The sequence below is a fragment of the Zingiber officinale genome, chromosome 8A (genome assembly GCF_018446385.1).
Source record: "Zingiber officinale cultivar Zhangliang chromosome 8A, Zo_v1.1, whole genome shotgun sequence".
NCBI lineage: Eukaryota > Viridiplantae > Streptophyta > Magnoliopsida > Zingiberales > Zingiberaceae > Zingiber > Zingiber officinale.
The window spans coordinates 140,166,245-140,178,759 of record NC_056000.1 but is presented as its reverse complement, the minus strand read 5'-3'; the positions used below and the strand labels follow the sequence as shown (position 1 = coordinate 140,178,759).

Below are 12,515 nucleotides of genomic sequence, written 5' to 3'. Positions count from 1 at the left end.
AATTACTAATAAATGTTGGAATTATTTTTAATGTGAATAGAAAAAAGGATAATAATGTAAATTCATTTTAGGCTCCACAAAGTTAGTTAGTAGGGGGGATTTTTAATAAAATAATAAGATTAGATGAGAAAGAAGACAACAAATCTATAAAATTATTCTTAAATATTTTTTCACATATATTATTTTTATAATTATATTTTATATAAATTAATATATCAAATTATTCATGAATTATTTATCATAAATTTTAAATTTTAGATTAAAAAAACTCTAATATAGATGCTCTACACTATTCATCAACTTTATAGTTTATCTTTCCTTAATATTTTTTCTCTCTGTTGTCACCAAGAAACCCATCAATCTTTTTAGTGTACGGTCGTAGCACAAACGATCAATACATAATGTTTTGATGTAACAGTTTTTTTTTTTTTTTTTTTTAAAGTTGTGCAAGGGCAGGCAAATCGAGCTGATAATTGGAAGAGAATGGCCAAGTGAACCGGGCCTATTGCTCTAAACATCCGCGTCCCTTGGACCGGCGTACCAGATCATATTCCAAGGCCTTTCTGGGAATTGGGCCTTGAAATATGACCCATAGGCTTCAGGAGGACGGGTCCGATGTTACAGTTAGTTCCTTCGGCCGGCCCAAAGATCAATTTTTACGGCCTTTCTGGGAATTGGCCTTGAAACATGACCATGGGCTCCATCGAGTGCGATAGTATTCGCAGTGAGCAACTGGCGGTAAATTTCACCCTGTCTGTACAGGCAGTGTCCCAACCTCTCACAATGAGACGGTGGGACCCACTACTTAAGTGTGGGTCCCACCAGAGGTTGGAGCACTGTCTGTACAGGCAGGATCGAATTAACCGCAACTGGCGGCTGCTTGGGGCTTGTGCGAGGAAATGGCACAAGGATGATCTCGAATCCGGCGAACCTCTTGCACTTTTGGAATTCCGTCAGAGTCGCAATCGTTGGTTGTGGTGGGTGGAGGTGATGCTTGAGTCTATGCTTCAATTAGAGCGAAGTCTCTAGCTCCACACCTAAGCGTGTTGGTTATTGCGAAAGGTTAAACTTTCCCTGGGAGGTCGATGCAATGTGACAAATGGACATTTCTTCGAGGGAAAATCAGATGCATAACCACCTTGAGACACGATGGAAGGATGGAAGTGGAGGATATTTTGTTTATGATTGAACAGTTCATGATGAAATCTGACATGAGACAATGGGACATGATGGATAGGATGGAGGATTCCTTCATATCTTGCACCCTCCTATAAAACCAAAGAGAATAGAGGATATTTTGAAGGGAAAGGTAGTCCTATTTATTTCCAATTTAATACACCATCACTTTCTTAGTTTCTTTTTTATATATAATATGAACCTTTTACTGCACAATGGACTTGAATTTCAAAATGCTTAGCAATTCTGTATTTATCATTAGTCTATGCGCATAAATTAAAGGGACTTTGATGAATGATGATGAGCCTGAGAGACATCTCATCGTCTTTCTATATCTCAATTACTTAAGTATCAAATCATGCAACTCAAGTATCAAAATCTTCCATGTTGTTGCAAGTACTAGTATTCTATGCTCATCTCAGACGTTTTCCACTGTGTAACCTCAGGATTCTGATCTAATAGGTCGTTGCCCACTCTGCAGGTTTTATGATCTTTTCTTCTAGTGGGTATTATTTCTTTAACACTGTACTTGTGAGGTTCTCGATCTGGTTTAGCGGTGCTTTTTTGTTAACAGCCAAAAAAAACAATTAGATAATCCTCTATTCGGAAGGTGGAAGATACGAATCCTCCGTCCTATATATCTATCATGGCTCGTGATCTGATCTAGTAGTTAACTTATGAAATGTTATCATCATAAAATTTGAGATTTAAATTTCTATAAAATTGAGATAAATGTCTTCTTTATGTGTTAATCATTATTCCAAAAACTAGTAGCCGCCCATAATTTAACTCCTCCGTGTTGGCCCTGAGACGAATTGACGGGAGCGATGAAGGTGAGCGTATTCGCCTTTTGCTACCATGGCTCGTGATCTCATAGTCCTTTGGGATAGCGTGATAGTTAAAATATGGGATGTTATCATATAAGATTTTGGAGTCGAAACTCGACGTGTTTGAGTATGTTTTTCCTCATGCCTTAACTACCTGCACTAATGGTTAATAGTTATTCATGATTTATCTTCTCTGTATTGATCTAAAGATAAATTGATGAAGATGGTAGGACAAACGAATCATCTTTTACCATATGACTCATGATCTCATGTTAAATTTCAACATTAACTCTTCAATCATCTACAAAATATCTTCGACTTCCATCCTTCCATCTTGTATGAGTAGTAATTCATATTAGAGGTGGTATATTTACTAAAGAAATGGGGTAGATATTCCGAGCTCGTCCGATCTTCCGAGCCGATCCAACTTGTCGGCCTGTCAAATTGTCGACTTGCATATCTCCCGAGCTTCTGACATACAGCGGTTACTAAAATTAAAGGGTATGACGGTTACAACAATACCCCTTAATGATCTCTTAATGACTCCTTCATGACCTCTTAATGATCCTCTAATGAGACCAGTCTCTAGGGCTTTCTTTTTTACTTAGGGGGAAGAGAAAGTAAAAGAGATTCTCTAACAATATTTCTCATTTTCTATCTTCTTTCTGTTATCACTAAACCTCCATGATAATTTAGGTATCAAAGTAATATTGCCAGGACAACTATCGATGAACCCTTTGATGCTTATTACTTTTGCAGAAAATCATGGCGCTATGGGAAGAAATTTAGGAGAAGACTTCGATGTCATCATTCTTTATGCCGAGATAAATTTTTACTACCACATCAGCATGGTGATTTTTAAACTGGATTAAATTAGCGCCATCTATGGGCACTTGGGTGAGAGACATTTAGCGACTACTCTGATGATTTTCCAAACTGGCCAATCGAGTTGTGCAAATCTGTCTATTTTTCAGTATTCCTTATTTTTGTTGTATCTACCATGGTGGTTGATGCGGCGATAAGGGAGAGTCTACCTGTCACGGGTCAGTTTACACAGTGTCGATCAATGTCAAGGCGGTCAACGTTGGAGCTTACGGAAAGAGCCTCTACCAAAGGTGGCTGTCTAGTTATCCCCGTCGACAAAGGAGTGGCCGAGCAGATCACCCAGCCGGTCAAACGAATGGACATCAAAGGTCGGTCGGACGAGTGACTGTCTGGTAATCTCGGTCGGCAAAGGAGTGGCTGAACGGATCACTTTGCCGGTCAGATGAATGGGCATTATAGGTCGGTCGGGCGAATGGACAAACCCGTAGCTGGTCATTTCGGTCGGCAGGAAAACGAGTCGCTCGGATCGCACGTCCGACACAAGGAATGACATTACACAAGAGAGGACGAGAAAATTAAAGAGAACACTTTGTCTATCATTAAATATGAAGAAGCCAAGACAAATAAGAATACTCCATCTATCATTAATGCACGAAAGTCAAGAAAAAAAAGTCTTCCTCTGACAATTAATATAATTAAATAAGGGCAGATGAGCACTCATAAAGAAAGGTATAAAAGGGTACGCCAGGTATGAGGAAAGACAAGATTTATCTATTTCTTGATTACTCATTCTCTCTTCCTGATTCTAACTTGAGCGTCGTAGGGTCAACGTCAGGGACCCCTTCCTTGGTTTGGTTTTATTTTACAGGATTGAGACCTTCATCCCGTCAGTAGTCACCATCCCCAGCTTTCCAGCTTCCCTCTTTCAGACAGGATCATTTTGGTATCGTCTGTAGGAACGTAGCTTGCATCCGAATAAGAAGATGAAAGATGTTCGACGACTCACAACAGTGACGCTGACGCAAGAGGATCTCGATGCACTAATACAAGCTCGAGTGATGAAGATATTGGAGCAATAACAACAAGTGTTGGTCAATCAGCCAACACATGAGCCTGTTGCCTTTGCAGCAGGTCGACAGGCTGAAAGAGGAGATCGAGTGGATCAACTTTCCGCTCGGGACCTAAATAGGAGACCGATCAGCTCCTATGGGGAGGCCCGTAATACGCCAGTCTCCTTCAACCGAGTGCTATCATGGGCTCCCCCCAGAAGAAAGGGGCTGAGCAGATAGAGACCGGGGATCTTCCTCGGATGAGGCATCCGTACGGGACGCACGAAAGGGAAAAGCGCCTAGGGAAGACAACTCGGCTGAGCGGGTCAATCAACAATTTTCGGAGGGGATCCTAAATGACCCTTTGCCAAAGCATTACACCCCACTGACAATCGGGGAGTACAATGGAGCAACCAATCCCGACGACCATTTGGCTAAGTTTGACAACACGACCACCCTTCACCAGTACATGGAGGAGGTGAAATGCTAAGTCTTCCTTACCACTCTATCTAGATCGGCGCAACGATGGTTAAAACGGTTATCGAACAGTTCGATCGATAGCTTCAAGGACTTTCGAGCAACATTCCTATATCACATTGCTAGTAGTCACCACCACCATAAGATGAGCGTGAATTTGTTCTCGCTGAAGCAAGGGCCCTGAGAGCCCCTGAGGGCCTATATCCAGCGCTTCAATAAGGTGGCGATGGACATTCCAGCAGTCTCCTCAGATGTGTCGGTGAACGCCTTCACCCAAGGGCTCACCGAGGGAGAGTTCTTCCGATCACTCATTCGACGGCCACCGAAGGACTTTGGTCATCTCCAAAAGAAGTCCAATGAATACATTAATGTGGAAGAAACCCAGACGGTAAGGAAGAAGGAGACGACCATCGAGCCTGTAGGAGCATCTGAGCAACGTCAACCGAGCAATCATCAACCACCCAAAGGTCCTCAATCGGGAGCCCCTCCATACCAGGAGACTAGGCCACATGCCGTACAGCAGGTGGTGGCCGCTCGTGCAAGAGGCAAGAGGTGGGCATCGATGTTTTGCATCTTTCACTAGTCGACGAGCACAACACTAGGGACTGCTATGACCTGGCAGCTAGTAGGTCGATTCCGTGTGGATATCGCCGTCAATCGCCACTTCTAGATTAGTGTCACCGAAGTCGATATACAGAACGAAGGAAGGAGGAGAGGACGAGCGAGCCACATCACCACCAACTATAGAGGGACCGAATCCCTGCTGAGCCTCTTCCGAATGGACCATACCGTCCACAAGGGAAGATGAGAACCAGAGTAATGCCGCTCGGGGGGAGATAGGAATGATCGACGACGGGCCGACCGACGGAGATTCTAAACGAGAAAGGAAGTTGCATGCGCGATGACTCAAGATCCACGCTGTTGAATGCAGCAAGGAGAAAGCTGAGGGGCTCGATATTAGCTTTAGCCCTAAGGATTTGGAGGGAGTGGAGGTTCCTCACGACGATGCATTAATCATCCGAGCGGTAATTGTCAATTATACAGTCCATCGAACTTTTATTGATACAGGGAGCTCGGTAAATATCATATATAGGAAGGCATTCGATCAATTGTAAATTGACCGGAGTGAACTGCTGCCAATGACGACTCCGCTCTATGGCTTCACGGGCAACGAAGTGTTGTCGATCAGTCATATCAAGTTGGCCATCTCACTCGGAAAAGAACTCCTGAAGCAGACAAGGTCCAAAAATTTCATAGTGGTAAATACGTTCTCGGCCTACAATGCCATTTTGGGCTGACCGACACTTATTGAGTTCCGAGCGGTGGTGTCCACCTACTGCCAGAAGATCAAATTCCTGGTGGACGGTAAAGTAGGAGAAGTCAAAGGAGACGAGTTAGCCTCTCGGTGATGCTACGTCGAGATGGTCAAGTCTGAATAAAGAGCCGCTCGAAAGCGTTTGGAGGTAAATTCCATCATTGAAAAAAACCCCCACGCTGGTTTACGAAGAAAAAGAAGATGTTCAGATCCACCCTAACTGCCTAAAAGCAACTACCTTCATCGTTGCTGATCTAGAGGGCGAGAAAAAGGTAGAGCTGGTAGCCTACCTCATACAAAATCATGATGTGTTCGCTTGGGCGACACATGAGCTTTTCGATATTTCACCAAGTGTGGCTCAGCACGAGCTACACTTCCGACCAGACACTTGGCCAGTAAAACAAAAGAAAAGGGACTTTAGCACGGAACAGAACTTGATCATCCAAGCGGAGATAGAGAAATTGTTGGCGGCCGGCTATATACGGGAAGTATAATTTTCTGAGCTGGCTTGCTAACATCGTACTGGTCCCCAAGCCGGACAACAAATGGAGGGTCTGCATAGACTTCCGCGACTTGAATAAAGGATGCCCGATGGATTTCTATCCGTTGCCCCAGATACACCAGATGGTAGACTCTACGGTAGACTGCGAGCTGATCTGCATGCTCGACGCATATCAAGGTTATCACCAAGTGTCGGTCGCTCGAGAAGATCAAGAAAAGGTCAGCTTTATCATGGCCGACGGAACATTCAGTTATAACGTCATGTCGTTCGGACTAAAGAACACCGGTGCCACCTACAGAGGCTCTTGAACAAGGTGTTCCGGCGGCAGATCAACCGCAACATAGAGGTATATGTCGATGACATATTAATAAAATCTACAAAAGTTATTGATCTTTGCACAGACATCAAGGAGACCTGCCAAACTCTAAGGGCTTATGGAATAAAGCCGAACTCGAACAAATGCTTGTTTGGCGCCAAGAGCAACCGATTCCTGGGATACATCGTCACCGAGTAGGGGATTGAGACGAATCCGAAGGCTCTGCATGATATGCCACCATCACGCAACTTGAAGGAAGCCCAGCGTCTAACTAGGCATGTTACCGCTCTGTCCAGATTCATATCCAAATCATCCGACCGGAGCCTATCGTTCTTCAAGGTGCTGCGTCGGGCGACAAAATTCCAATGGGATGCGAAGTGCGATTGGATGTTCGAAGAGTTCAAAGATTATCTCAACTCCTTGCCTATATTAGCTTTAAAACATGATTTGAATCTTTGTTTTGCTTCTGTGTTATACCTAGGGGTGTAAATGAACCAAACCGCTCACGAACTATTCGAAACTCGATTCGATAAAAGCTCGTTTGAGCTCGTTTAATGAGACTCGTTAAGATAAACAAACCAAGGTCAAGCTTCACAATATTCGGCTCGTTAGCTCGTGAACACGTTCGTTAAGCTCATTAAGCAACTTTTAAATAAAAAAATTAATAGTTTTAATATTTAATTTATAGAATTTACACTCTACTTATGAAAAATATAGACAAATATATTAAATTTATTTATTAGAATAAAATTATAAATTTTAATAATAATATTATAATTTATTCTAAATATATAATTTAGTTTTTAATGAATATTTAAATTTATAATTTATATTTATTAAGCTCGTTTAGGTTCGATAAAAGTTTGAATAAGCTCGTGATCCATGAATATATTCGTTAAATAAAGCTCGAGCTCGGCTCGATTATAAACGAGCCAAGCTCAAACATTCAAGAGTTCGGCTCGGCTCGGCTCGATTACACCCCTAGTTATACCGTCATCTATTGTCAATTATGTATACTATCAATTATGTTTTTCATATTGGTTATGCAGGAAACTTGTAAAACAACGTTTTCGTTTATCAACGAATGATAAATCATTTCATTTTAAATTCTAATATTTTATTTATACAAAATTCTGAATATTCTTTTAATGTAGGGGAAAACGTATATTGTATTTGTTGAATATAATCCTAATATTTATGAAACGTGGATAAAAACATCAAGTCAAGTTATTGACTTTAAAAGCGCCATACATCAATCATAAAAAAAAAAAAAAAAAAAAAAAAAACTTTTCATATATATATATATATATATATATATATATATATATATATATATATATATATATTTCCTAAACTTTAAAGTCAAAAGGTTATTGACACAATCGTAAATTTTAATTAAAAAAAAACAAGCATGTTCGGTAGCTGTGAGCGTCGCTCATTTATATATATAATAAGATTTTATCATATCTCCTTCGTATTTGAATTGAAAATACTCACTTAAATATCCGATTACTAATTGGATCTAAAAATTCCCTTCGTACCTTTTTCTATTTAAGTCGGATATCATATTCTCTACTAAATTTGAAAAAAATTATCATCCCTATTTCCAATAGACCAGTCTACTAGATCGACAAATAGAGAAGGGGATGATCAAGCGAACCAGAACGATGCTCTAGTGAACCGCGTCACTTAGACCGGCCTACTAGATCAAATTTCGAGGCGCCTTTCCTAGAATTGGGCCTTGAAACATGGCCCATTGGCTCCATTGAGTGCTCTACTCTTCCAAGTGAGTATTCTCTTCTCTGTTGTTTGAACTGGCGGATGCTCGGCAACTGTGCGAGGAAATGCCACAAAGTGACAAGGATTCCGGCGAACCTCTCTCACTTTTAGAATTCCGTCAGAGTCGTCTCGTTCGTTCAGTAGGAAGAGTCACGCCTTGCTCCCCCGTCACAGGAGGCATTGCTGTTCTCTTCGCCACTCATAGCGTCAAATCGCAGTAGAACCCTAGCCTTGACCTTTTTTTCTTTACGATGTAATTTTGCGGACCAATCGTAAATCCATTGAAGTCAAGTCAACTCAAGTCAAGTCAAGTGTGCTGTCCTCCGCGTCGACAATGACATTGTCGCGGCGACGACTCGGTTGACTCCATCTGCCGTCCGATCTCCATCGCACGGTTCCTATCCAGATCAGGTCTCCCAAGGAATTCAAACACTGGGCGATCACGTTCTCATCCGACCTTCTATTTAAACCTTCCTCTTGCTCACGAAGATTAAGGCTTAAAACTGAGACGAGCAAGGTCATTAGTCTAATTAATTAAGACGTTAGCTTAATTAGGTTTCTATTGAGCTAACAATCGCCGTTCTATTTGCTTCTGCAGGGGAAGAGCAACAGCAGCTGCGGCGGGGACGACGTGATGGTGGTGGTTCTGCAGGGGAAGAGCGAGCGGATGACGGTGGCGGCCAAGACGGAGAGGAAGGTGGAGATCCGGGATCGGGTGGCGGTCAAGACGGAGACGAAGGTGAAGATCCGGGAAGGGGTGGTGGTCAAGACGGTGAGGAAGGTGGAGGTCCGGGATCGGGTGTTGGTCAAGACGGAGAAGCAGGTGGAGGCTCGGGATCGAGCGGAGAAAAAGTTGGAGGTCCTCACTCCCGCTAAGAGTAAACCCGAATCCGATAACAAGAAAATTAAGGTTTGTGATTTTTTAATTTTAAATCATTAATAATAAATCTTACAATTTTATTGATTAATTTACTTTGGTGAAGGCGGCAACGGTGGCGCTAAAAGTAGAATTACGTTGCTCTTGCCAGGGACACACGGACAAAATCCGCAAAGCTATGAAAGAGATTAAAGGTTTTAATTAATTTCACTATTTATTTAAATAATTACAAAGGACGAGTTTTTATTCTATATTGCAAATAATAATAATAATATTAATTTGGTATTCTAATTCATTCAATTAATACATGAATCAGGAGTGGAAAATGTGGCGGTGGACGCAGAGAGGAATCTGGTCACCGTCCAAGGAACCATGAACGGGAAAGCATTGCCGGCGATCTTTGAGGCGAAGCTGAATTGGAAAGCTGAGGTGGTGGAGCCTAAGAAGGAGAAGAAAAAGGATATCGACCAGCAGAGGAGAAGATCATGAAGGTGAACATGACGGTGGCGGAGGCTGGTTGGACGAGTTACTATAATAATGGGTACACTTACCCCCACGCGCGGCAGCGTTGCCGTATTTCTATGATTACGTTTGCTGTTGTTAGTTTTTTATAATTCAGATTACAATAGAATTGCAAATTTTCGTGAGTTAAATAAATCCATCGAATATAACGCTAGGATTCAACACAGGCAGCAGATCAGTCACTAAGTTGTGTGCATGGGTGCAATACCATATCAGTATATAATGTTGTTTCTAAAAGAAGAAACCTTTTGCCTCTAGTGCAAGTCGAATTGAGTTCGGAAACAACGTTACGTTCTTCTCACGTAGTTACAACATCCGGAGGCATCCGAGTTTCAGATAAGGTTTGTTTATGGGTATTGTCAGAACTGATCCAGAAGAACATCCTAGACAACTCAACTAAAATGATCGAGCGCCCTAAAAATTTTGACCAAGAAATTACACCCAAAACATACCTGCTTGCTCAAACAATAAGAAGGAAATTATAAAGGTGTCAACTTATGTAGCTGGTAAAGGCTTTGAAACTAAAGGTACTGGGTTCAAATTAAATCTACCTTGATGAAAATACAGGCCTGTCTTAACCATTCCTGAGGCATTAGGTAAGAGGTCTCAGGCGAGAAAAAAATTAAGATCTTAATATCTTTTAAAAAATAAATATTGAAAATATTATTAGAGATATTTTATTTTATTAGTAAAATTTAAAAGAATAATTTCATATATTGTCAATAATTATTTATGCAATTAGGAAGAATGATCAACTAGGTCACATCCTAATAATTTTATATTGGGTTAAACCTTACTTTTTTTATTAGTAAAATTTTAAAAATAAAAAATATTTTATGTTAACTAATTTGACAATGAGTAATAAATTATTATAATACTATTAATATATATTTTAATTACTATTTTTTAAAAAATATCAATCAATTTTAATTTCGACGAAGTAAAGTCTTAACGCAACGATAAAAATTATTATTATGTGATCTACATGTAATAGATTCGAGTAGTAGATATAGGCACGGCGTATAATAGATCCTTCCCTAGGATCCTATATTGCAAGACTTTTATGAAATAAGTTGTCTTTTTATAAATTTTAACTTCAATAAATTATTAATTAAATTTATTTAGTCAAAGATATTTAGCTAATAAACATCGACAGCAAATTATTAAAAAGGTGTGTATAATACAAGGACACAATAATAATTTTGTAAAAACTGATAATAAAGTAGAAGAAAGAAAGAAACATAAAATTAATTTAGAGAGAAATAATAGTACAATATAAAATATCTTTTTTACTTTCAAAAGTCTTTTTATAAAAAGATATCAATTAAGTTAACAATAAGTATTTTTAATTTGTTAAACAAATTTAATTTTGATTATTAAATTAATTTTTTATAAGTAAAAAATTAAAAATTATGAGTCAAATTTTAATAAAAAAAATAAAAATAAATTACCAACTAAATCTAATTTTAATATTAAAAAATAAAAATTATCAGTCAAAACTAACATGAGTAAAAAAAAATTGAAAACGATCAAATTTAACTTTAAACTATAAAAAATTAAAATTATTGATTAAATATAAAAAATTAAAAATTATTGATCAAATATAATTTGACTAGTAAAAAATTTAAATTATCGATGAAAATAAATTTTAGTCCAATTAAATTTAACTTTAATCTATAAAAAATAAAAAAATTATTATTTAAATATAAAATTATTGATCAAATATAATTTAACTAGTAAAAAATTAAAATTTTGATTAAAATTTATTTTAACTATAATTTTAAATATTTAATATCTAAACTATATATATATATATATATATATAACACAAGTTTAAAAAAAACAGCGATAATCAGGAAATCTCAGATACAAGGATAAAATATGCTTCTATAAAATTAACCTTGAAATTCTCTCACTTATCAACACTCTCGGACAAACACTCTAATCAGACTGCTATGAGAATTATATTTCACTATAAATGTGTTTCAGAGTTGAGATTGCAAACTATAACACCTTGATCCTGCTAAGGCTATCAATCAGCCATTTCTTAACTACAAAATCCTCCGGTTATGAAGTTAAAAGTCAGATAAAATGATGCAGGTTTAGAGACAAATGAAATTATGAATATATAATTATAGACAGTTTGAATGAACTATTTCTCGATAGCTTGTAGTATCTACTGGATTAATTTTACCGCAAATCTGAATCTTCCTACATAATGTATTGGAAACCCAAGTGCCTTGGATATTATTAGATGAGGCTGGAGACTTTCTAACACCACTTATATAACCCACCACCTCAAACCACAATTTATAGATTCAAATCCAGTCCCTCTAGAATATAAAATATTTCCACCAAAAGACAGCATGGCTAAAAAGTTGTTTTCCCTAGTAGAATAACACAAGCACATGAGGAAAATAAAACTACAATGTAAGTCCACATTCACGAATAAAATCCAAGTCTATATGTTATGAGATCAAACATAGAATGAGAATCAAACAAACAGATTTTCACTTTAGTACAAGAGATTTTTCAATCCTCCCTAAACTATCATCAAGCAAATATAACAAAAGTAAAAAAAACTCACCTCTAGTGCTTCTAAACAATAAATAATAATAATAAAACAACACTCCGGTCCCAAGTAGAAAATTCTCCTCCACAAATCTTTTAGGTTCTCACAATCTCCATATGCACTTCACATCGCCCTCTAAACTCCAAAATGATCCACCGATAACAAAATCTATTTGTCGCCATAAAAAAATCATCCAAAAAGAAAAAGCTAAAATAGGATTAGTTTGACAATCTATATGATTCTAAATAGCAATCAGCAATGCATAGATCAAATGTAGA

The 12,515-nt window shown here is 38.4% G+C and overlaps 1 protein-coding gene across 1 annotated transcript; it reads left to right on the top strand.

Moving 5' to 3' along the window:
- The first annotated feature begins 8,742 nt into the window (after positions 1 to 8,742).
- On the top strand, positions 8,743 to 9,829 carry LOC122007912 (heavy metal-associated isoprenylated plant protein 3-like). Its single transcript, XM_042563447.1, has 4 exons — positions 8,743 to 8,783; positions 8,865 to 9,176; positions 9,250 to 9,337; positions 9,460 to 9,829. Exons 2-4 carry the CDS (start codon positions 8,901 to 8,903, stop codon positions 9,630 to 9,632), a joined length of 537 nt encoding a protein of 178 aa, XP_042419381.1. The 5' UTR covers positions 8,743 to 8,783; positions 8,865 to 8,900; the 3' UTR covers positions 9,633 to 9,829.
- The last annotated feature ends 2,686 nt before the right edge of the window (positions 9,830 to 12,515 follow it).

Bases quoted from the DNA above. Each gene is read 5' to 3' on its own strand.
- LOC122007912 (XM_042563447.1), top strand. From the start codon at position 8,901: ATGGTGGTGGTTCTGCAGGGGAAGAGCGAGCGGATGACGGTGGCGGCC. The intron at 9,177-9,249 runs GTTTGTGATTTT...ACTTTGGTGAAG, and splicing joins CCGATAACAAGAAAATTAAG to GCGGCAACGGTGGCGCTAAA. The intron at 9,338-9,459 runs GTTTTAATTAAT...TACATGAATCAG, and splicing joins AGCTATGAAAGAGATTAAAG to GAGTGGAAAATGTGGCGGTG.